This window comes from Myotis lucifugus, unplaced genomic scaffold (genome assembly GCF_000147115.1).
Source record: "Myotis lucifugus unplaced genomic scaffold, Myoluc2.0 scaffold_46, whole genome shotgun sequence".
NCBI classification, from domain to species: domain Eukaryota; kingdom Metazoa; phylum Chordata; class Mammalia; order Chiroptera; family Vespertilionidae; genus Myotis; species Myotis lucifugus.
In genome coordinates, this window is record NW_005871094.1 from 2183432 (window position 1) to 2205739 (window position 22308).

Sequence of the window (22308 nt, forward strand, 5' to 3'; positions counted from 1 at the left end):
TACTTCCAATTTGTGGCTTTAACAATTACTTAAAGGCTGGGTCACCCTTTGGCCTCACTTGTCTTTTATAAGGGGACGAGAGGCCTGGTGCACAAAAATTTGTGCACTGGCGGGGGTGGGGGGTGGGGGGGGTATCCCTCAGCCCCATTTGTGCCCTCTCACAGTCTGGGACCCCTCGGGTGGAAGAGGCAAGACCAATCTCTAGGTGCCTGCCCCACAGCCCCTGGTCGGGCTCAGAGCAGGGCCGATTGGGGAGTGGGGGCGCCGCCCCCTGTCATGCACAGAGCAGGGTGGATCGGGAGGTTGCGATGCCACCCTCAGTCATGCTCAGGGTAGGGCCAATTGGGGGGTTGGGGCGCCGCCCCCTGTCACACTCAAGGCAGGGTCGATGGGGAGGTTGCGGCGCCACCCCCAGTCACGCACAGAGCAGGGCGGATCAGGGGGTTGTGGTGCCACCCCTGTCACATACAGAACCGGCCGATCAGGGGGTTGGGGTGCTGCCCCCTGTCACGCACAGAGTAGGGCCCATCAGGGGGGTTGGGGCTCTGTACCCTGTCATGCACAGAGCAGGGCGGATCAGGAGGTTGCGATGCCACCCTCAGTCACGCTCAGGGTAGGGCTAATTGGGGGGTTGGGGCGCCGCCCCCTGTCACACTCAAGGCAGGGTTGATGGGAGATTGCGGTGCCACCCCCTGTCATGCACAGAGCAGGGCGGATCAGGGGGTTGGGGCACTCCCCCCTGTCACACTCAGGGCAAGGCCGATGGGGAGGTTGCGGCTCCACCCCATCACACACAGAGCGGGCCCATAGGGGGGTTGGGGCGCCGCACCCTGTCACACACAGAACAGGGCCAATCAGGTGGTTGGGAAGCTCCCCCCTATCAGGCACAGAGCAGGGCCGATCAGGGGGTTGGGGCGCCTTCCCCTATCACGAACAGAGCAGGGCGGATAGGGAGGTTGTGGCCCAGCCCCCTGTCACACACACAGCTGCAGGGCGATCAGGGGGGTTGGGCGCTGCCCCCTGTCACGCTGCTCCAGGGGCCAGGAGGCCTCGCGGCTCCGCTGATCCCGGGTTCGGGAGGCCTCGTGGCTCCGCTGATCCTGGTGCTGGGAGGCATATTACCCTTTTACTATATAGGGTAGAGGCCTGGTGCACGGGTGGGGGCCAGCTGGTTTGCCCTGAAGGGTGTCCCGGATCAGGGTGGGGGTCCCGCTTGGGTGCCTGGCCAGCCTGGGTGAGGGATGATGGCTGTTTGCAGCTGGTCACACCCCCTTCAGGGTGGGGGGTCCCCACTGGGGTGCCTGGCCAGCCTGGGTGAGGGGCTGAGGGCCGTTTTCAGGCTGGCGGGTGACTGAAGCTCCCAACCTCTCCTTTTTTTCTTTTTTTTTTTATTCTGGGATTTATTTACCTTCTATGGCTGTCAGTGGAGCTCAGAGCCAGCTTTAGCTTTGAGGCTCGGCTCCAGCTCTGAGACCTCGGCTGCTGAAAGCAGGTATCTGGGCTTTGTTTACCTTCTGTATTTGAAACTTTGTTGTGACTCCAGCTCTGAGATCCCGGCTGACTGAAAGCAGGTTTCTGGGGATTGTTTAGCTTCTATATTTGCAACATAGTTGCTTAGAGAGCAGCTCAGAGCTGGGCGGAGGCAGGCGGGGAACGTTGGCTTTCTCCGTCACTGGAGCAAGCAAGCCTCATGTTCGCTTCAGCTGCCTGTCTGCCAGCCGCCATCTTGGTTGGCAGTTAATTTGCATATCTTGCTGATTAGCCAATGGGAAGGGTAGTGAAGTTACGGTTAATTACCATGATTCTCTATTATTAGATAGGATAGTATGTTTTTACCAAGTCATTGTGAAGATTAATTGTATACGTGAAAAGGAACTATTTTTTTGGGCAAAATTAATTACCAAATCAAAAATGGATCACTTCTGTGCTATCACCCTCATACCTCATCCAGAAAGTCATTGGCTTTACTTCCCTTTTTCCATTTAAAATCATCTTTTATTTCTGTGTCTTGTACCTTATTGTATTCTGTGTCGTACTGTTTCAACTCATTGTTTTATTATTTTTTTTATTTTTTATTTTTTTTATATATTTTATTGATATTTTACAGAGAGGAAGGGAGAGAGATAGAGAGTTAGAAACATCGATCAGCTGCCTCCTGCACATCTCCTACTGGGGATGTGCCCGCAACCCAGGTACATGCCCTTGACCGGAATCGAACCCGGGACCTTTCAGTCTGCAGGCCGACGCTCTATCCACTGAGCCAAACTGGTTTCGGCATCATTGTTTTATTTTAATATTAGTTAACTAGCTTTTGTAATAAAAATTACCCTTCCCTAAATGAAAATCCTGGCAAAGATATTTGGAAGGGAGAGAGTTGATTTCAAAGTTTATTTTAAAAGCTTAGTTCAATGGGGTTACATAAAGGAAATTTCTCTCTACTTGAAATTCCATTAAATTTTGTGTCTCTTAGTTTTTTTTCAGATGAATAAATTGAGTTTTAGAGCTTTTGAGTGTCTTCCAAAATCATACAGATACTTAGTGGAAGAGATGAGACAGAAGTCAGTTTTTTTACTTGGGTGTTCCAGTGTTTCTACCACATCAGATTTCTCTCCTATATTTGACCAGTTGTGTGATGCATGGCATTTGGCCACTGGCTTGCATGGCATCTCTCCATGGTGCTAGAAGTGTACAAAATGTATTTGGTTTTGTGTTAACCATCTTAAGGGACTTCTTGCTAGTTTGTCTTTATTTTTTTCCCTTTTATCCCTCTAAACTGGAAGATTCATCCTCTTCCCAACTTTTTTAAACTAAAAGAGCAATTAAAAAGCATAGCCTTAATATGTCATTTTTAATTTATAGTAATTTACTTTCTAGAAAGCTTTTCAATTCATAAGCTTCGTATATTGTTTCCTTTCCAGCATCCCATAAATTACTTCACTTAAAACTCTAATAAGCTGTGGTTATATAAATAAAATGTTATAATCAAAAGTATATTAGAAGTGTAGACAGCACCCCTCAATTATTTTAGTTTAATTTCCTGTTGGTAGAACCAGTGTTTGAGTCTGTATTTTCTATAGGTAAGTTTTTGGATATTCAAGTTGGAGGAGCATTAGATTGGCTCTAGACCTCTCAATTTATATATGAGGAAACTGATAGTGGCAAAACTGGGTCTGCAAACCAAGATGCCTTAATTGTTTATAAATACATATTTCCTTCCTCCCTTCCTTCTTTCCTTCCTTCCTTCCTTCCTTCCTTCCTTCCTTCCTTCCTTCCTTCCTTCCTTCCTCTCTTTCAGAATAGTTTATTGATTGTTTTTTAGAGGGAGGAAAGGAGAGAAAGAGAAACAGTGATGTGAGAGCACAACATCAACATCAGTCGGCTGCCTCCTGCATGCCTCCTACTCGGGGGATAGAGCCCGCAACCCTGGCATGTGCCCCTGACTGGGAATCAAACCGGCAACCTCCTTGTGCATGGGATGACACCCAACCAACTGAGCCACACTAGCCAGGGCCGATTTCTTTGTTTTTAAATATTTTTATTTTGAAATAATTATAGGAAGATATTTCATTTCATTTTTCTGCTAATTATTAACAAAAGTCATATTTAATTTTCCTAAATGAAATGAAAGTAATTTCTCTTTTTTAAGTTGGCTATTTGAATGGCAAAAATGATGTTTGTTGTAACAATTCAGATAATACAGATTTTTCAAAAAAATAACTTAGTAGTCTACTTTCCTCCCTTTTGTCTTTTGTGATATGGTAACAGTTTGGTGTATAACCTTACAAGTGCTTTATTTTTTTTAGAGAAACAAATCAAATATGTTAGTCTCTAACTTACTTTTCAATAGTAAAAAACACTGCATAATAGACATCTTCTGATACAACACACACATATCTACTTTATTATAACTATATAATTATTTACATAATGATTTCCCAACTGATTGTTTGCAGTTTTCTACTTGGATGAACAATGCTGTAAAACGGATCAGAATACTTGGTGCACATGTGTGAATATGTAGGACAGATTCTTAGGTGGTATAAGGAAGTGGTTTGTAACACAGATTCTGGGGTTGACTTCATGGAATGAATCCAGGCTGCACCACCAAATAGCTGTGCAATTTAAGGCAAGGTATTCATTGTGTTCCCATTTCTTCTTAAGGAAGAGGCACGTAGATCAGTGATAATTTCTACTTTGTGGGGAGAGTAACTTCTTTGGCAGGCTGGTGGGGAAAATGCTGTCCTACTGTTTATAAACTGAAAAGGTTGATCACCATTTCATATATTGTAATCATTTATAATTCTTGTGAACTACTCATATTCTGTTCTCATGTTTTCTTTTGACTTATTTGCCATTTAAAAATTGCTTTACACAATATCTTTAATTATTTCGCACACTGGCCCTTCATTACATATAGTGTATATATCCTTTACTCTGTTACTTGCCTTTAATTTTATGTGTTTTTTGTTCATGTTGCTAAGTTGATCATATATCTTTATTTTAGGGCAGGGGTGGGCAACCCCTGGCACGCGTGCCAAACATGGCACGCCAGTAACTTTTGCTGGCACGCAAAACCCTCTCTTATAATCTTCCATTTACAATTTTTTTCTTAATATCAAGTTTTTTATTTTTCAGATAAATTCAGTGTAGGTGGATCTTAGATAAGTAAATAATTTTACGTAACAAGTTATCTTAAAGACCATAGCCATGGATTGACGAGAGAGGGGAAGAGCAATTTTTATGCCTCTGCCTTAACTCTCCCTGCCTTCCTAGATCTGACCAGTGTTTTGGTTTCATTCACATATGCTTGTGAATCTTTGTTCTCAGTGATGAATTTTGTTAAGTCTCGTAATAGGAGTAGCCTGACAGATGAAAGTAGTAGCTCGTCCATATCTCTAAAGGTCACGAAATATAAACCTGATGTAAAATCTCTGTCATCAGTGATGCAGCAGCAAAAGTCCCACTGATAATATCAAACAGAGTCATAAAGTTTTCTGTCGGACTATCAGTGTACATGTATACATGAAAAAATAACTGTATTTTTCATCATCATATACTGTGTTTTTGTCTGTCGAATGAATTTTATTATTTCTTCAAGGTTCTTCACATACGTACACCTTAAGAGATATCAAGTAGGCGTAACATGTTCTCAAAAAATTAGGGTTGGCTCGCAGAAGAATTTTGAGTCAGAGATTTTGCTGGTTTTGGCACGCACTCACAAAAAGGTTGCCCACCCCTATTTTAGGGCTTCTGAATTTCTGTTTTTGCTTAGGAAGACCTTCTGTATCCCAAGATTTGGAAAATTCTATGATTTTTTTCTTCTAGCACTTTAATAGTTTATTTCAATGTATATTTCTTTAGGCAGATCATTTGGGATTTATTTTGATGGTAGTGTGACAAATAAACTGTTTTTTATTTTATTTTAAATATGTTTTTATTGACTTCAGGGAGAGGAGCGAGAGAAACATCAATGATGATAGAGAATCATTGATCAGCTGCCTCCTGCACACCCGCTACTGGAGATCAGGGCATGTTCCCTGACCAAGAATCAAACCATGACCTCCTGGTTTATGGGTTGATGCTCAATCACTGGGCCACACTAGCCGGGCAATACTGTCTTTTTTTTTTCTTCAAGTACATCAACCAGTATCCTGTTACTGCTTATTTTTTAAAATATATTTTTATTGACTTCAGGAGGAAGGGAGAGAGAGAGATGGATAGAAACATCAATGATGAGAGAGAATCATTGATAGGCTGCTTCCTGCACGCCCCCTACTGGGTATCGAGCCTGCAATCCAGGCATATACCGTTGATCTGAATCGAACCCAGGCCCCTTCAGTCCACTGAGCCAAACCAGCTAGGACCTGTTACTGCTTATTAATTGGTCATCCTTGCCATATTGATTTGTAATGTCACTTTTATCAAATATTAAAGTTTGTAAATTTATGGTTCTTTTTCTAGATTTTAAAATTTATTTTCTTTGACCTTTTGTTCATATTTGTACCAATATCAAATTATTTAAATTATTGTAGCTTTGTAGTACAGTTCAATATCTGATAGCGCAAATGCCCATATTTCTCCCAGCACACCCCCAGAAGTTTCAAAGCAACTCTCATGCATTTTTATTCTTTCATGTCAACTTTAGAATCATTTTGTCAAATTATGTAAAACAAAACCAAACCTTTGTTATTTTGATAGGGATTGCATTGTTATATCTTGGAGGTTATAATTTTTTTAACCTAAAATAGTGATTCCATCCTAATGTTTTAAGAGTGGCTTTAACCTAAATTTAAATTGTTACCTAAACTTTTCAACTCTGTATAATCTAAAAAGATAATTATTGCCTGGCTGGTGTGGCTTAGTGGTTGAGTGTCAACCCATGAAACAGGAGGTCACTGTTCGATTCCAGGTCAGGGCATATTCCCAGGTTGCGGGCTCGATCCCTAGTAGGGGGCATGCAGGAGTCAGCGATCAATGATTCTCTCATTATTGATATTTCTATGTCTCTCTCTCTCTCTCCCTCTCCCTTCCTCTCTGAAATCAATAAAAATATTTTTTTAAAATACAATATTTAATTTTTGTTGGTTTGTTTTATATGTGTCTATTCTCCCAGAAGTTTTCGTTGACATATTATACATATTTAATTGTAAACAGTTAGATTACATGGCATTTTTAAATTACTCTAGCCTTTGTTTTCTTTGGTAAGGATTTGATATTAACATGTGATTTTGGATGACTGAGCCTTTTTTTTTTCATTAGGCTTATTTTGTAAATTGTGATACATTTTAGATATCTTGCTCCTTTAGTTATGTGGCAGTATTATGTATTACTAGTGTTTAGGACAAGGATAAGACAGTTTACTGTGTGTTTTAATGCCGAAGATGCTTCTATATATACTTGTTCCCCTCAAATGTGATATGATTACTATGAGGTTAGTAATAAATATTTTGTCTAGAAAAAAGAAAGTTATTTTGTTTTTTAATTAAATTCAAAAAGTTGCCCAGCTGGGATGGCTCAGTGGTTGAGTGTCAACCTACCAATGAGGAGGTCATGGTTTGTTTTCTTGTTCAGGGCACGTGCCCCGATTGCAGGCTCAATCCCCAGTGGGGAAAGTGCAGGAGGAAGCCGATTAATGATTCTCTTTTATCATTGATGTTTCTATCTCTCTCTCTCTCCCTTCCTTTCTGAAATCAATAAAAATATATTTAAAACACAACAACACAAAAAAAACCCCAAAAAGTTAATAATGTCAGGTTTTTTCTCTTGACTTGCAAAAAATTTCAGGATTCCATTCTGAAATCTATTCTGAGATGATAGCAAAGATTGATCTGATTAAGATTTTTAATAAATGATTATTGACTGTTGAAAATCCTATGTTTTCCAGTAGTAAACAGTATATTTTGTTTCTTCTCATGCAGGTCTTTGAAGTTCTACATTTTAATTATCAGTGCTGAACTTATTTCTCCCTTAAGTTATTATAAACTTTTGCTGCTGTTTAATAAACGTGAAGATGTCTCGCAGTCCTGATGCGAAGGAAGACCCTGTGGAATGTCCTCTTTGCATGGAGCCCTTGGAGATAGATGATATCAATTTTTTCCCTTGCACCTGTGGCTACCAGATTTGCCGATTTTGTTGGCATCGAATTCGCACTGATGAAAATGGGCTTTGTCCTGCATGTAGAAAGGTAAATACTTAAATAATTTTTGTACATGTATGAGTAAGTAAATTCTTGGCTTTGTTGTTTCCTAAGTATATGACTTTGGTTAAGTCACATAACCTCTTGGTTGACCTTCAGTTTGTCTGGTCTGCTTAAGAGGATTAGGAGTAGAGAGACAAAGAATTTGGATAGGATGGTATAAAATTGGAAAAACACATTCAATAGTACATCTGTGAGGGATATACTTTAATTTTCTAGTACAGAATAGGAGAGAAGTCTTGGTTCAGAAAGTAACTCATTTCTTGAGTCCTTATGATAATTCTAGGCTGATAATGCTATCCCCATTGTACACGTAAGGAAACTGTGCCTTTGAAGAAACTTTTCCATAGACATTAACTAGTGGTAATATGGGTTTGTGATTCAAATACGTCTTTTGAGTCTCTTCTAACTCTTTTAAAAAAATCTGTGATTTGCCTGGCCAGTGTTGCTTAGTGGTTGAGTGTCGACTTATGAACCAGGAGGTCATGATTTGATTCTCGGTCAGGGCACACGCCCAGTTTGTGGGCTCAATCTCCAGTAGGGGGTGAGCAGGAGGCAGCATATCAGTGATTATCTCTCATCATTGATGTTTCTTTTTTTTTTTTTTTTTTAAATATATTTTATTGATTTTTTACAGAGAGGAAGGGAGAGGGATAGAGAGCTAGAAACATCGATGAGAGAGAAACATCGATCAGCTGCCTCCTGCACACCCCCCACTGGGGATGTGCCCACAACCAAGGTACATGCCCTTGACCGGAATCGAACCCGGGACCCTTGAGTCCGCAGGCCGACGCTCTATCCACTGAGCCAAACCGGTTCGGCATCATCATTGATGTTTCTATCTCTCCCTTTCCTTTCCTCTCTGAAATAAAATATATATATTAAAAAAATTTTTAAATATGATTTTTAATATTTTCTGGGTTTTGTTGTTTTAATAAGCAGGTGGTGCGACAGAGTATAGTAAATGATCTATTAGGGTGAGTAGGATCACTGCATTTCTGTTTTGAAGGACTTTATTTGTGACCTTAGTGCTTCATGCAATTATTTATTTTTGCCTTCTCTTTAATGTCTGTATGATTTAAACCTTTATTTCTATGTATCCATTTGAAAGAGCTCTTATGTTAATTACTACCAGATTTTGAGGAAGCAGAAATGTGTTTTAGATACCTAGATTATTTTTTAAAAAAATTTTTAATTTCCTTACCAGAGGAATTTTATTTTAGAAGGCAATACATTATCTAGCTTTTAAAAAAGTATAGTGGTTATATAATATACATTACATGAATGTAAAACAAATCTACTTAAGTGTTAATATAGTGTATATATATACATACACACACATATATAGTATATATAACATGTAATAGATATTTATAATGTATATTTAATGTATATCATTTCATTTTTTTAAATAAAATCTTAACATTAGCTTTGGTTAAAATCTATAATAAATTTGTGGTAATGGGTTTAAAATATTCAGTCATATTTTATAAATTAGTTCCTGGTCATTTCACAAGAAGATGTTCATATTGAACTATTTTGTTGAAAGTGGTAACTTTCAGGATAACCCAAGACTCTAAAGCTGTGAATGTGATTGACTTCATGACATTTTCTCTCTCTCTCTCTCTCTCTCTCTCTCTCTCTCTCTCTCTCTCTCTCTCCCTTTGTATGGTTATGAAGTAGAGTCTTAATAAAAGACCAATTGTTAACTTGTCCTTAGACAAAAATCAGTTATTTGGGGAAATGGCAAAGAAATTCATTTCAATTTTAAGGGATTACCTAGAATTACCTCATATCCTTAGAAAGTGGAGAAAAAAGTAGAATAAATTAAAGATTAAAATAAAACTAACTTTAGCAAAGCTGGTTATCAATAAAGTGTGTCTTCTTGGGAGAACGAGGGAGTGTGAGGAATATGAATGACAGAAGGCCATTGGGATCAATTTTAATAAAGAAGCATTAGCTAAAAAACATATTCAGGAGAAACTGCTGGAAAACAAAAAGGTAAGAATAGCGGTGCTTCAATATCCTATGAAAAATATCGGTGTAGTTGTTTGAGGATGGGGTTCGAGCAGCATATGAGTCCAGCCCAACTTTTACACCACATGGGAGAGAAAATGCTCTCTAGCTGGAACATTGATTATAAATTTGGGATAGAAATACCCTAGAGGAACTTGGGTTGCCTATGGTCAGAAGATGAATTACTGACATACCCGTCCAGGAATTTCTCCTCTGTGCAGTCATGAAAGAGCATCCTGTAGTAAACAAATAGCATTTATAGACTGATTGACGGAATTCTTACATGTAAACATGTACAACAAATAAGAGTCAACAGACATTTCAGAAAAACCAACATTATAAAAGAGAAGCACAAAAATCAGTAAATAGAAGAACTTAATATAAGTAAACAAACAAAAAAAAACCTTTAAAAGTGTCCTTGGTACTTCTCAAAGAGGTAAGAGAGAATGACATATTCATGTAGAAAGAACATTTTTTAAAAGTATATTTAGAGATCTTGAAAATGAATAATCTTATAGATGGGCTGAAGAACAGAATGCATATATTTCAAGATCAAATTAGTAAATTGGAAGATTGTGTTGAGTATTTTCTTGCAGGATATAGTGCAAAAAATAAAAAAAGAGAAAGGATGAAAGAAAAGTGAAGCAACATAAAAAAGATCTATTGGTTCTAATCTGCTAACAGAAGTTTCAGAAGCAGTGAACTAAGAATGGACAGGGAGAAATAAAGAACTAAAGTAGAAAATTTCTCATGATGAAAAGTAGTTGTCTTTAAAAGGGCTCTGTGAGTATGAAGCAAGATGACTGAAAAAGATCAACAACTTTATATAATTGTGAAATTTTATTTTTATATATTTATTTATTTTAATTGTGAAATTTTAGAGTATCGAGAATAATGACAAATTTCTAAAGACTTGTGAGAGAGAAATACATGACTACAAAGGAAGAAGAATAAAATGATACCAGAGTTTTTGTTATACAACCATAGAAAAGAAAATGACTGAGAAATTTGTGTTTCCAAATTTTTGAGTGACAATAACTTTGAATAAAGAATTCTCAATTTCAGATGTGAAAGCATAATAAAACATTTTTCAGACATACGAAGATTCATAAAGTTTAGTCTTCTTTTGCAGGACAAGTAGAAGAATTGAGGATGACTACAAGGTTTGGACTGAGCAGCTAGAAGTAAAAAATAGCCATTAACTGATCAGTTTGATATTTAAGTTTGAAATTCCTAGTAGAAATCTAATTGAATATGTTGAATAGACGGGAATATTCAAGTTTGTTTCTGATATGGAGATATAAATTTGGGAGTTATCAACAAATAGAATTTTATTTCTAAAACTAGAGGCCCGGTACATGGATTTGTGCACTGGTGGTGGGCGGGGGGACGCGTGGCCTTCGGGGATCGGCCTGCTGTGGGAGCGCTGCTCATTTCAGCTGAGCACTGTGGACCTGCCCTCTGAGCAGCTGCTGGATGAGGAAATTAGTCTGAGCTGACATTTCAGGGTAATGTCTTGGGTAAAGGCATGTTCTGTGTCCTGGAGGAATCTGGCGGAGAGCTTTGCATCCCAAAGCCACTCGGTGAATGTCCTTGATGTGTGATGCCAGGTCGGTGACACCATTGGGGATGTTCAGGGCAGCCGTGCTCCAGGATCCTCAGCCATCAAGACAGCTCCCCGTGCTCTTTCTGGAACACATCTTAGAAGGCCTGCATCAGCTGGTGGGGTCAGGCCAGAGTCTGGATTGTCTCGGGTATTTGATAGGTGCAGAGACTCTGCCTCACCCTGGGCCTGCTAGCTGCTGCTTCTGCTGTGGGATCAGCTGCTCATCCCGGTCAGCCGAGCGGCACTCCCACTGTGGGAGCGCACTGACCACCAGGGGGCAGCTCCTGCATTGAGCTGTTGAATAGACAGGAATATTTGCGTCATAGCGACTGGTCGACCAGTCTTCTGGTCGTTCTGCCGTTCGTTTGCTGGGCTTTTATATATATAGATAATGATTCTTGATGAGATCATAAGAAAGAGAGGGTCAATAGAAAAGGTGAGAGATTTTCTAAGGATGAGTACCAAGGCTCTCCAACATTTATAGAAAAAATCCATATAGAAAAAATATTAGATGACCTCCTTTTGGGTCTCCAAGTTATAATCTTTAACTGAGGCATTCATTCATTCATTCATTTATTGGGGTAGGTAGTGTTAAAAAAAACCCAGGAGTAAATTTTCAGAGTTTTTGTTGTTGTTGTTGTAGGCTTAGTGGAACCACAGCTTCCAGACTCTCTTCTTCATCTCTTGACTACCAGACCTTGCTTGTATCTGTCTCATGGCTGGAATGGGTCATGGAAAGCAGAAAATGTAGTCCACACACAGAGTCTTAGAGACTGAGACCTGGCTTAGCCTTGCCAGAGAATGTGCTGAACACTAAGCACAATATTTGTGAAGCTGCATGTCTTAGGGACCAGCAAGTATTTATTTCTCTGGAGACCAGCCTCAGTACTTGTATTAACACAGAGGAAAACCATCTGGGTTGATAGAAGTCTGGAGAGGACCACGAAGCTACCATTTACTTCAGTCCAACCCTGCAGGGAGAGAGCCTATAGAAGCCACTTTAAAATGCCAAATTGGCATCATTAAATAAACTTGGAGATGCAGGTAGGGGGCTAGTTTAAGTAAGCTCCTGATTTTGGCTCACCAGGTGAAACCTGCCTGTTTGCAGAAAGGGCCTCTTTGCTTTAATAGCTTTTAAAAACAGAGAGATGGCAGGTTTTAAAAACCAAGATTGTTTAGTGCTTCTGTTTGGTGCTAGTTGTTGTGCCTAATGGAATCAAACGGACATTAGTGCTTTCTTAAATAATGGCATAGGCTACCTAGTGTTTCTTTAGACTGTCTGTGTATATCGTTTTAGTGCAGCATTTCTGAGAAAAATACCTGGTGGAGATAGCAGATGTGGGAACACAGGTGGTATACTGACATAGCATCATACAACATTGACTCACATGGAAACCAGAGACTGTCCAAATAAATGAAAACCTTAGCAAAGGTATTATTATTTTAATCTCAGAAATAGTAAAAGATATTGCATTCATGAAACAGCAGCAGGATAGTATTAAAAATTTAATGAACAATAAGCATCATGATTGAAAGTTAAATACAATAGCAGAAATAACTCAAGGAAAGAGAAGATAAAAGTTGAGAAGAGCTCTTAAAAAGTAGTGCAAAAATACAATGGGGATAGAATATTTGAGAGAAGATAAAGCTTTATTTGATGACCAATCTAAGAGGTTAAATACCAAATAAGTTTGTGTTCTAGTATTACAGAAGGAAAATTGTTGTAAAAAATATGATTGAAGAATATTCCTAGGACCAGAGAAACATTTTCCCAGATTAAGAAGTCTCATCAAGTGCCGGGCACAGACTTTTTTATTTTTAAATATCAGAATACTGAAGATAAATTCTACAAGCTTCCGAAGTAAAAAAAAAAAAAAAAAGTCATACATAAAAGACCAGGAATCAGAATCATTTCAGACTTCTCAAAAGCAAGACAGACACTTCTGAAGGAAATTTATTTTCATCCTAGAACTCCATATATTGTCAAGTGTTAATTAAGTGTAAGGAAAAGGTGCACAAAAACATTTTCAGGCCTGAAAGGTCTCAATTTTTTTTACCTTTCATACACACTCTCTGGGGACTCTGCTGTACTAGAGAATATGCCCCACCAACATGAGGGGATGAAGAAGAAAGAACAATACATGGGGCAAGGTATACAGATCGGAGGAGCAATGGGATTCTTGGATAATGTGGAAAGATGACAGCTGTGCCCCAGATAAAGAATATTTGGTATTTTTCAAAAGAAATGTCTTGTGAGGCCATTTCAGCAATTGGAGATTTGATGGTTGAATAAACACACAGAAATATAATCAGACAAAACACAGTTAATAACTGTAGAGACACAAAATATTTGTACAGAAAAGTAGTCACATTATACTACAATGGTTCAAATATGGGGGAAGGGTTGAGATTTTTTTTCCCATACAGATATCCTATTGTTATAGCATTATTTCTAGAAAAAACTCTCTTCACTGTTGAATGGTTTTGGATCCTTTCTTGAAAATCAATTGCCCATCTGTTTCTAGAGTCTGTATTCCATCCACTAATAATTACATCTATCCTTATGTCGATACCATACTTTCCTGATTACTCTAAGGCTTCAAATCTGGTATAATAAATCTTCCAAGTTTGTTATTCTTTTTGCTAGTGTCCTGGTGTACGGATTCGTGCACATTCAAAGGAAATAATTAGTCCCTCCGGTGCAGGGACTAATGCAGGTGGTCCTGGGTGGTGGCCAGCGGGGCAGGACGGGGCAAGACGGGCTGGACATGCCCTGGAGCCAACCTCCTGTGTCCCTTCCCGGCTGCCGCACCTGGGCCGGCACCGTGGCTCGAAGGGCATCTGTAGAGTGAGTGGAGTCCCTCCGGCAGGTGGGGTCCCTTGGACTGGCCTGTGGGGAGGGCCAAAACCAGCTCTCCGACATCCCCTGAGGCAGTGGTTCTCAACCTTCTGGCCCTTTAAATACAGTTCCTCATGTTGTGACCCAACCATAAAATTATTTTTGTTGCTTCTTCATAACTGTAATGTTGCTACTGTTATAAATCGTAATGTAAATATCTGATATGCAGGATGGTCTTAGGCGACCCCTGTGAAAGGGTCATTCGACCGCCAAAGGGTCGCGACCCACAGGTTGAGAACTGCTGCCCTGAGGGGTCCCGGAGTGCAAGAGGAATCACCAGGAATCAGGCTCCCTCCTCTCTAGTTCTGGGGTGTGTCACCCGAGAACCGCTGCTGCCAAGTGACTGCAGCTAGGCAGCTCCTGTGTTGAGCGTCTGCCCCCTGGTGGCAGTGTGCACCATAGCTGTTCAGTCATTTGGTCTTCCCTCACTAACCCCCCTGCTGGCCTGCACGCCCCAAGCAGCCTGTTGCTCAGTCGTCTGTCCAGTTGTTTCCATTGTGACGGCCCCTGGCTTTTTATATATTAGGATAATTTATTTTGGGTATCTACAGTAAGTCCTTAGCATTTCCATACAAGTTCTTAAAATAAGTTTGTCATTTTGTACAAAAAGTCTACTTGGTTTTAATTGAGATTGCATTGAATAAACAGAACAATTTGAGGGGAAAATGACATCTTAAAAATGTTGATTTATCTAGTTCATGAATAAGGTTTATCATTTTTATAAGTTTTAAAGATTTTTAAAATAATGTTTTGTGCCCAGCCACGGTGGCTCAGTGGTTGAACATCAACCTATGAATCAGGAGGTCAGGGTTTGATTTGTTATATATTTATTTAAACGTTCTAAAATCTGTGTCCAATAATTCTAGTAGCTGGTCTGTGAGGAATTCTCCTGCTGGTTGTCATTCATGTTAACTTTATTTCTTTACTAGAGGCCCAGTGCATTAAATTTGTGCATGGGGAGGGGGGTCCCTCAGCCCGGCCAACACCCTCTCTCAATCTGGGACCCCTCAGGAGATGTCAGACTACCGGCAGTCGGACATCCCTCTTGCAATCCAGGACCGCTGGCTCCTAACTGCTTGCCTGCCTGCCTGCCTGATCACCCCTAACTGCCTCTGCCGGCCTGCCTGATTGTCCCTAATCACTCGCCTGCCTGCCTGATCACTCCTAAACACTCTGCCTGCCTGCCTCATCACCCCTAACAACTCGCCTGCCTGCCTGATTGCCCCTAACCACCTCTGCCTGCCTGCCTGCCTCATCACCCCTAACTGCTCGCTTGCCTGCCTCATCGCCTCTAACCGCTCTGCCTGCCTGTCTGATTGCCCCTAACCACTTTGCCTGCCTGCCTCATCGCCCCTAACCACTTGCCTGCCTGCCTGATTGCCCCTTCCTGCCTCTGCCTAGGCCCCCTCAGCCACGGCTTCGTCCAGAAGGACATCTGAAAGGTCGTTCGGCTGTCCGGTCTAATTAGCATATTACGCTTTTATTATTATAGATATGTGTGATTTCTTATGCCTGCTTCTTGGTTGTTGTCATTGAATTATTTCCTGGTTCTCCAAGGCCCAGAGTAGATTTGCTATCCTCTAGAGAGGCTTTGATTTGATTTCTGGGGGGGTCCTATATTCATTGGCATCAGGGATGTTTCAGGCATTAAAGTCTTTGTTTAGGCCAAGCGTAAAGGACTTTTGGTTTCCCAGGTGCACATCATCTCTAAGATTGGTTGGTTTCGGCTTTGAATGCTGTCCTTTTCCCCCCATTTGTCCCTCTCTCCCTATTTGTTGTTACTCAGACTTTTCACTTTTCTCTTTGGATTTTGACTCTCATCCAAAAATTGGCTTGCAACTTCTCTATTGCAGATCATTATTGTTTTTAAGATGTTGATTTAAAGTTCTTTATAGTGTTTTTCACTGTCTTTAGCAAGAGGAAAAGTTAGAGCTGTGACTGCATTTATTAGAAACAAAGAACAAAAGTAAATGAACTTATTTTCAGGTTAAGAAAGCATAAAAAGAATAAATGTGGGGATTTATTAAGATAGGGATTAAACAGAATTTAATGAAATATAGGGTGTCCAAAAAATGTATACACATACATTTTTTTATCGCTCAATTGATGTTTGTTTCTTTTCAGATTTAACCCATTGGAATTGATAATTATTCAAAGTGTGTATACAATTTTGAGGGACACCCTGTAGAAGAAAAGAAGTATTTCAATAAAGTTTAGAGCTGGTTCTCTGAAAAGACCAATAAAATAATTGAACTTTTGGCAAGTCTGATTAGAAAGTAGAGAAGACATATGTAAATACATTAGGAATAAAAGTGGGAACATACTAGACATATGAAAGAAATTAAGTGATTACACTAGAGACTATAAATCATCTTAATTAGTAGTTTGGCAATTTACTGCCAAATTAACACTATTAAAATATTTTATACATTAATAATGCTTCTTCACAGGCACCCTATTTAGCATTAGTTTGATATATAATACACAGTAGTATCTTTAAAGAAAAATTTTCTGCTTGTAATTTTTCATTTGATGCTATATTCCTAGAAAATAAAGTTTAATTTATGTGTTTCAGTCAAAAAGTAGACCAGATGTACTTTTCTTTATATTTATTTTTAGTATTACTGTTACTGGCTTCATGAGTCACACTCTTCTGCCGTTATTAAAATCATGCTTCATCTTTCATCTTTGGTTTACTTCCTTTCCTTACCTCATTGTATCAGCTTATTAATTTTCTATCATTGGATTCATAGAACAGATATTTATGGCGTGTGTGTGGAGGAGGACGCGTCATGGAATACATGCATTCCTAACTTTTTATGAAAACTTTAGGCAACCTAAGGCCAATAAGATTGTGTATATTTGCCTTTCTGTTTAGAGTAAACAAGCATATTTTATATTGTCTATCAACAGAAATGTAGTTTCACAGATACATTAAGATGAAAAAAGCTAGTATTATAACTTTCTGTAAGTTGCTGTAATACGAGATATTATGGAGGGTAAATCATAGCAAACTAATTTGTCTTGTTGTTCTCCTATATTGTTTTTTACATTATAAGGCAGTTATTTTTCTACCAAAGTTTACTTTGAAGCCTAATGGAATTATATTTTCATTGACAAAAACTTGCAAAGACATAGAAGAAAGACTAGGATAACCAGTGTTGCATCAGTGATACACTTGATAAGAGTTGATATTGCAACTTAATTTTGGTACTTATCAGCCTCCTTTTTTGTGTGTGTTTATGCATTTTTTGGTTTTACATTACTTTGCATAATCTTTTATCAGGATTTTACAATATCAGAGAATGTTAGCAAAGGAAAAAAAAACTGTGAGTACTTGTCAAATCCTTCATATTTACAGAAGAATTTGAGTCTCAGAAAAGTTACATCAGTGTTTTTCAGACTATCTCTGATGAAGAATCAGAATTGAAACTGTAACACCCCCTCCCCCGCCCCCCGCCCCCCTTCCCCCCCACACACACTCTTCCCATGCCCCAAGTATGTTGAGGACCAATACAAGGCCCTATTATGCATGCCTAGTTCCCAGCTTGTGTCCTGTGATTAACGACCTAAGTTCAATTATAACCACACTGATAAACATCTTATTCTGCATAGTCCACTGATGACGTCCATAAATTTGTGGCAATCTTAAATTGTTATAAATGCTTCCAAATGTTTATTCTCAACTCTTGTATTTTTCTTATCATAGACTGGTAAAACACAGTGCATGGACCACTCTTTGAAGTGGAACTAGGATAGGAGCAATGCACATGTTTGATCCACTCATGGAGAGGATTATCACTATAGATGTTAATACAGAGCAACAGCTTTCAAATTAATTTAGTGATAAACACTCCAAAAAGAGCTAGCCAGAAATCCTGTGGTAGAAAACAACTTTTCCATGTGCAAATGAAAAATTTGAATAATCCTATGGAAAGGTATTTTAATTGCTTTATATGTAGTTCATTTTTAATTTGTGCCTTTATAGCTCAAATAGTTTCATGGAATTAAAATCATTTGGGCAGATAAAGATTTGAAAGGAGATTATTAGGCACAGAAAGGTGAGTGGAGAGAGGGAGAAAACTTAAATGGGGAAAGGTTACATCATTGATTACAATATTGAACTTACTGTAATAGATCATTAATCATTTGTTTCCCTAAATAAAAATGAGAGACCATTTTGAAATAAGTTTTTGTTGTGTGTGTTTTTAAAGAAAATTAGCAGCACTGAAATTTCAGTTCTAGAGGTTAACTTGGTGTTCATTTGGCACATATTTATTGAGGCCCTAAAATGTGTGGTACTAACATTATATTTGAAAGTTCTTAGGCCATGCAAAAGTCAGATAAATTATGGAGTTGGCTGTTATATATGCCTCTCACTCAAAAGTAAGTTGGAGTATGCCAAATAGATTCGGATTTTTAAAGTGGAAATCTAATGATATGGGTGCTTATATCTTGTAGGACTACCAGTTATACCTGAATATTTAAGAATGGGGTTTTGGGAGACCTTAAGATATTATTAGTATAAATTGAGGAACATAGAGGGAAATCTCACTTTCTTTTTTATTTTATTTTATATTTTTATTTCAGAGAGGAAGGGAGAGGGAGAGAGATAGGAACATCAGTGGTGAGAGAGAATCATTCACCGGCTGTCTCCTGCACGCCCCCTACAGAGGATCAAGCCCCCACCCTGGGCATGTGCCCTTGACCAGAATCAACCCAGGATCCTTTAGTCCATAGGCCAAAGCTCTCTCTATCCACTGAACCAAACCTGCTAGGGCGAAATCTCACTTTCTTACTTGCCTTCATTATTAATGTGTGATCACAAATTTGAGCATTTTTTGTTTTCACTTATACATGAAAAGATGAAAGTGCTTTTTGTTAAAGGCATAGCAGGGTTTTGGATATTTCTTCTGCTCTTTCTTGTTCCCACTGTTTTTCTTGATGGCATCCTTTCTGTTGGTCCCTACTCCTGTATTCTGACAGGCACAATTTCCCAACCAGTTGTGGTTCCCATTTTTGGTATCTCTTCATATCCAGTTTTAGATATTGTATTTAATGTGTCCCATCTTCTATTTATTATTAACTGTTTTTATTATTAGTAGTAACTGACTTATGAATGCTAATGTGCAGAACACAGTCTTAATTGCTTTATAAATGTGTTTATCTGTTTTAACTCACAAAAACCCTCTGAATAAAGTACTGTGACTCATTTTACAGAAGAGAAGACTAGGGCAGACAGGTCACATAATTTAGCTAAGGTTTCTGAGAGAGTAAAGATTGAGCCAAGATTCAAAGCCAGGCAGTGTGAGTTCACAGCTCTTATCCAGTAGTATTGGCATTAATAATAGGAATACTAGTAAAAGCAATACTGTAATGATTTAAAAGGAAAAGATTACAATAATATAATTACTATTTATTGAGGATATTTATGTACCAGTCATAATAATAATTGCTTTATGAGTGTCATTTTATCTTTAGACCAGCCTTTAAGATTATATTCATTTTACTTGTGAGGATACTGAGGCATAGAGTTTGATTAACTTGCCTATAACCACATGGCTAGTAGGTATTGAAACTAAATTCAAACTCCTGAGCCAGAGTTTCTATGTATTATATTTATTTCCCCTTCTGTGTTTCTCTTTGATTAGGACTGTGTTGAAAAACAAGTACTTCATTGATCTTTTAGCATATAGTAGGTTTTCATTAAATATTTGTTGCTTGTAATACATAAACTAATACTTAGATGAGAAAACTTAATACTTTTTGCCTCATACCCAGTACCTTAGAATTTTAATTTTTCTGTAAACTGTGTGCTAAGTGATCCCAAGATTGTTTTGTGTGTGTGTTTTCTTTAATTTTAGAAATGGTTTAAGTTTTAGCACTAAAAGTAGTGCTAAGCTAGAAAAAACAAGTATTTAAAATTGTTATTTAACATTTAAGTTTTATTAAATAAAAATATTTTAAGCAATTAAAAGATTCAGAAAAGGGGAGATGTAACAAATAACCACTTATCCATCATCCAGAATTTGATAATTATTTGTATAGTTTTTATATTTATTTAATGCTAACTTCTTTGTTTTATGCTTAAAGCCATATCCAGAAGACCCAGCAGTTTATAAACCACTCTCCCAGGAAGAACTGCAAAGGATAAAGAATGAGAAAAAACAGAAACAAAACGAGAGAAAACAGAAAATATCAGAAAATCGCAAACATTTGGCAAGTGTACGTGTTGTACAAAAAAACCTCGTCTTTGTTGTAGGTCTGTCTCAGCGCCTAGCAGACCCAGAGGTAAGTCCTCTTCTATTTTTTCTCTCAACTTCACATTTCTTTTTTTTTTTTTTTTTTTTTTTTTTTGCTTCTCTTATTGGGAAAGAAGAGCTGACCCTGCCCAACTGCAGAATTCCACAGAAAATATTGAAACTTAGGAGAAAATGGGAAATATTTTTAAATAATCACTAAGAAACCAATAACTAATTGTGATCTTAAGTAGGTTTTAAAATCTTTTCTGCCTTCATTTTCTTCAGTTGTAAAACTAGGCAGTTGTACTAGATTTCTAAAGTCTCCTTTAGTGGTAATAATCTGAAACTTGGATAATAGTACTGTTTTGCTGTTAAGGCTAACATGTGACGCAACTACTTTCTATAGCTTTATAAGGACCAACAGTGGAGATGCAGTTACATGAACCTGCTAGAGATCTGTATTCTTTTAAATCTTGTCCCAATAGTAGTTCTTATTTATAGAACAGTTATAGAACTGTTGTTATACTGTATTATTATTCTTTACTGATTCATTTCAAGCCAATTTTCTGGAAAGAAGAAGAATTTGATGAAAAGAAAATAATATAGTGGACCAGGTTCTTTGTCATTTGTTTGTGGACAGGGGAGATCTTAACCCTTTTGTTTATTACATCTTTTCTCTCCTTCCACCACCAGCCTTATTAGGGTAATGTTGAACTCATAACTTTAGTCCGATACCTTTGAATATACATCTACTAATTTTTAGTTTCTGATATACCAGATTAATGGGGAGGCAGATGGAAGCTGATTGATAGCCAGTGTTTACTTCAGTAGGAGAGAGCTGGATTTTGGGGATCTGCCTAAGTATCCATTGAAAAGATTTAGAACAGCGGTTCTCAACCTGTGGGTCGCGACCCCTTTGGGGGTCGAACAACCCTTTCACACGTGTAAACTCGGGCCGATTGTAACACATATATAATTACATATTGTTTTTGTGATTAATCACTATGCTTTAATTATGTTCAATTTGTAATCTTATATTTTGGCGGGAAATTCACCCCACACCGGAGTGTTAAAGGGTCGCGGCATTAGGAAGGTTGAGAACCACTGATTTAGAAGTAATGCTCATCATGATACCAATCAAAGGGAGGATTGTAACGAATATGCTAAGTAAGTTGGGAATCATCCCTCACAGATGATAAGGGAGAATATTGTAAATAAAAACAAATCACAGATTCTAAAGAAGAGATAGAAAACTAATGTGTACAGCAAATACGTTAGTATAAAACATTTTTCACACGAAGACGCACATCACAGCAGAGAAGTTTATTAACTGTAGGATATGAGGATTATTTACTATTCAAGTGGAAGTGGGTTATTATAAGATCTCCATCCTCATCACCTTCACACTGAATAGGCTGAGGAGGAGCAGGAGGAAGAGAAGGAGTTGGTCTTCCTTTCTCAGGGGCTGCAGAGGCAAAAAAGATGGAAGGGGAGGCAGGAGAGGCAGGCACATGCAGTGTATCTTTGTGGAAAAATACATCATAATTTCTATTTGGCTTTTTTGCTTTTGCATTTCTCTAAAAATGTTTCTGTACGGTACCAATCCTTCTTCCTTCTTGGTTTCAGCTGTGTCATAGAAGGGCCCATGTCATATAAGGAGTTAAAAGCATTCTTGAATAATTGGAACACTCTGCCAGATTATCTAATGTCACTTTGTTTTCTGGCACTGCTTCTACATCTTCTTCCTCAGTGTCTGGCTCTGGTTTGCAAGCACTTACCTCCAACAAGTCGTCTTCTATTAATTCTTTTAATGTGATGTCTATTAACTTTTTAATTTCTCCAAGATCCA

General features: G+C 38.5%; 1 protein-coding gene across 12 annotated transcripts in view; it reads left to right on the forward strand.

Annotated features, from left to right (window-relative positions):
- The window catches only part of CNOT4 (CCR4-NOT transcription complex subunit 4), a 153013-nt gene that overhangs the window by 64563 nt on the left and 66142 nt on the right, over positions 1–22308 (forward strand). For 11 of the 12 annotated variants that reach the window (XM_006088316.2, XM_006088318.2, XM_006088317.2 and 8 more), the window contains exons 2-3: positions 7419–7684; positions 20311–20508. In XM_006088316.2, coding sequence (XP_006088378.1) covers positions 7511–7684; positions 20311–20508 — 372 coding nt within the window. In that variant the 5' untranslated portion in view covers positions 7419–7510. The remainder of the gene's footprint in view (positions 1–7418; positions 7685–20310; positions 20509–22308) is intronic. The other variant, XM_023753503.1, reaches the window with a different exon arrangement.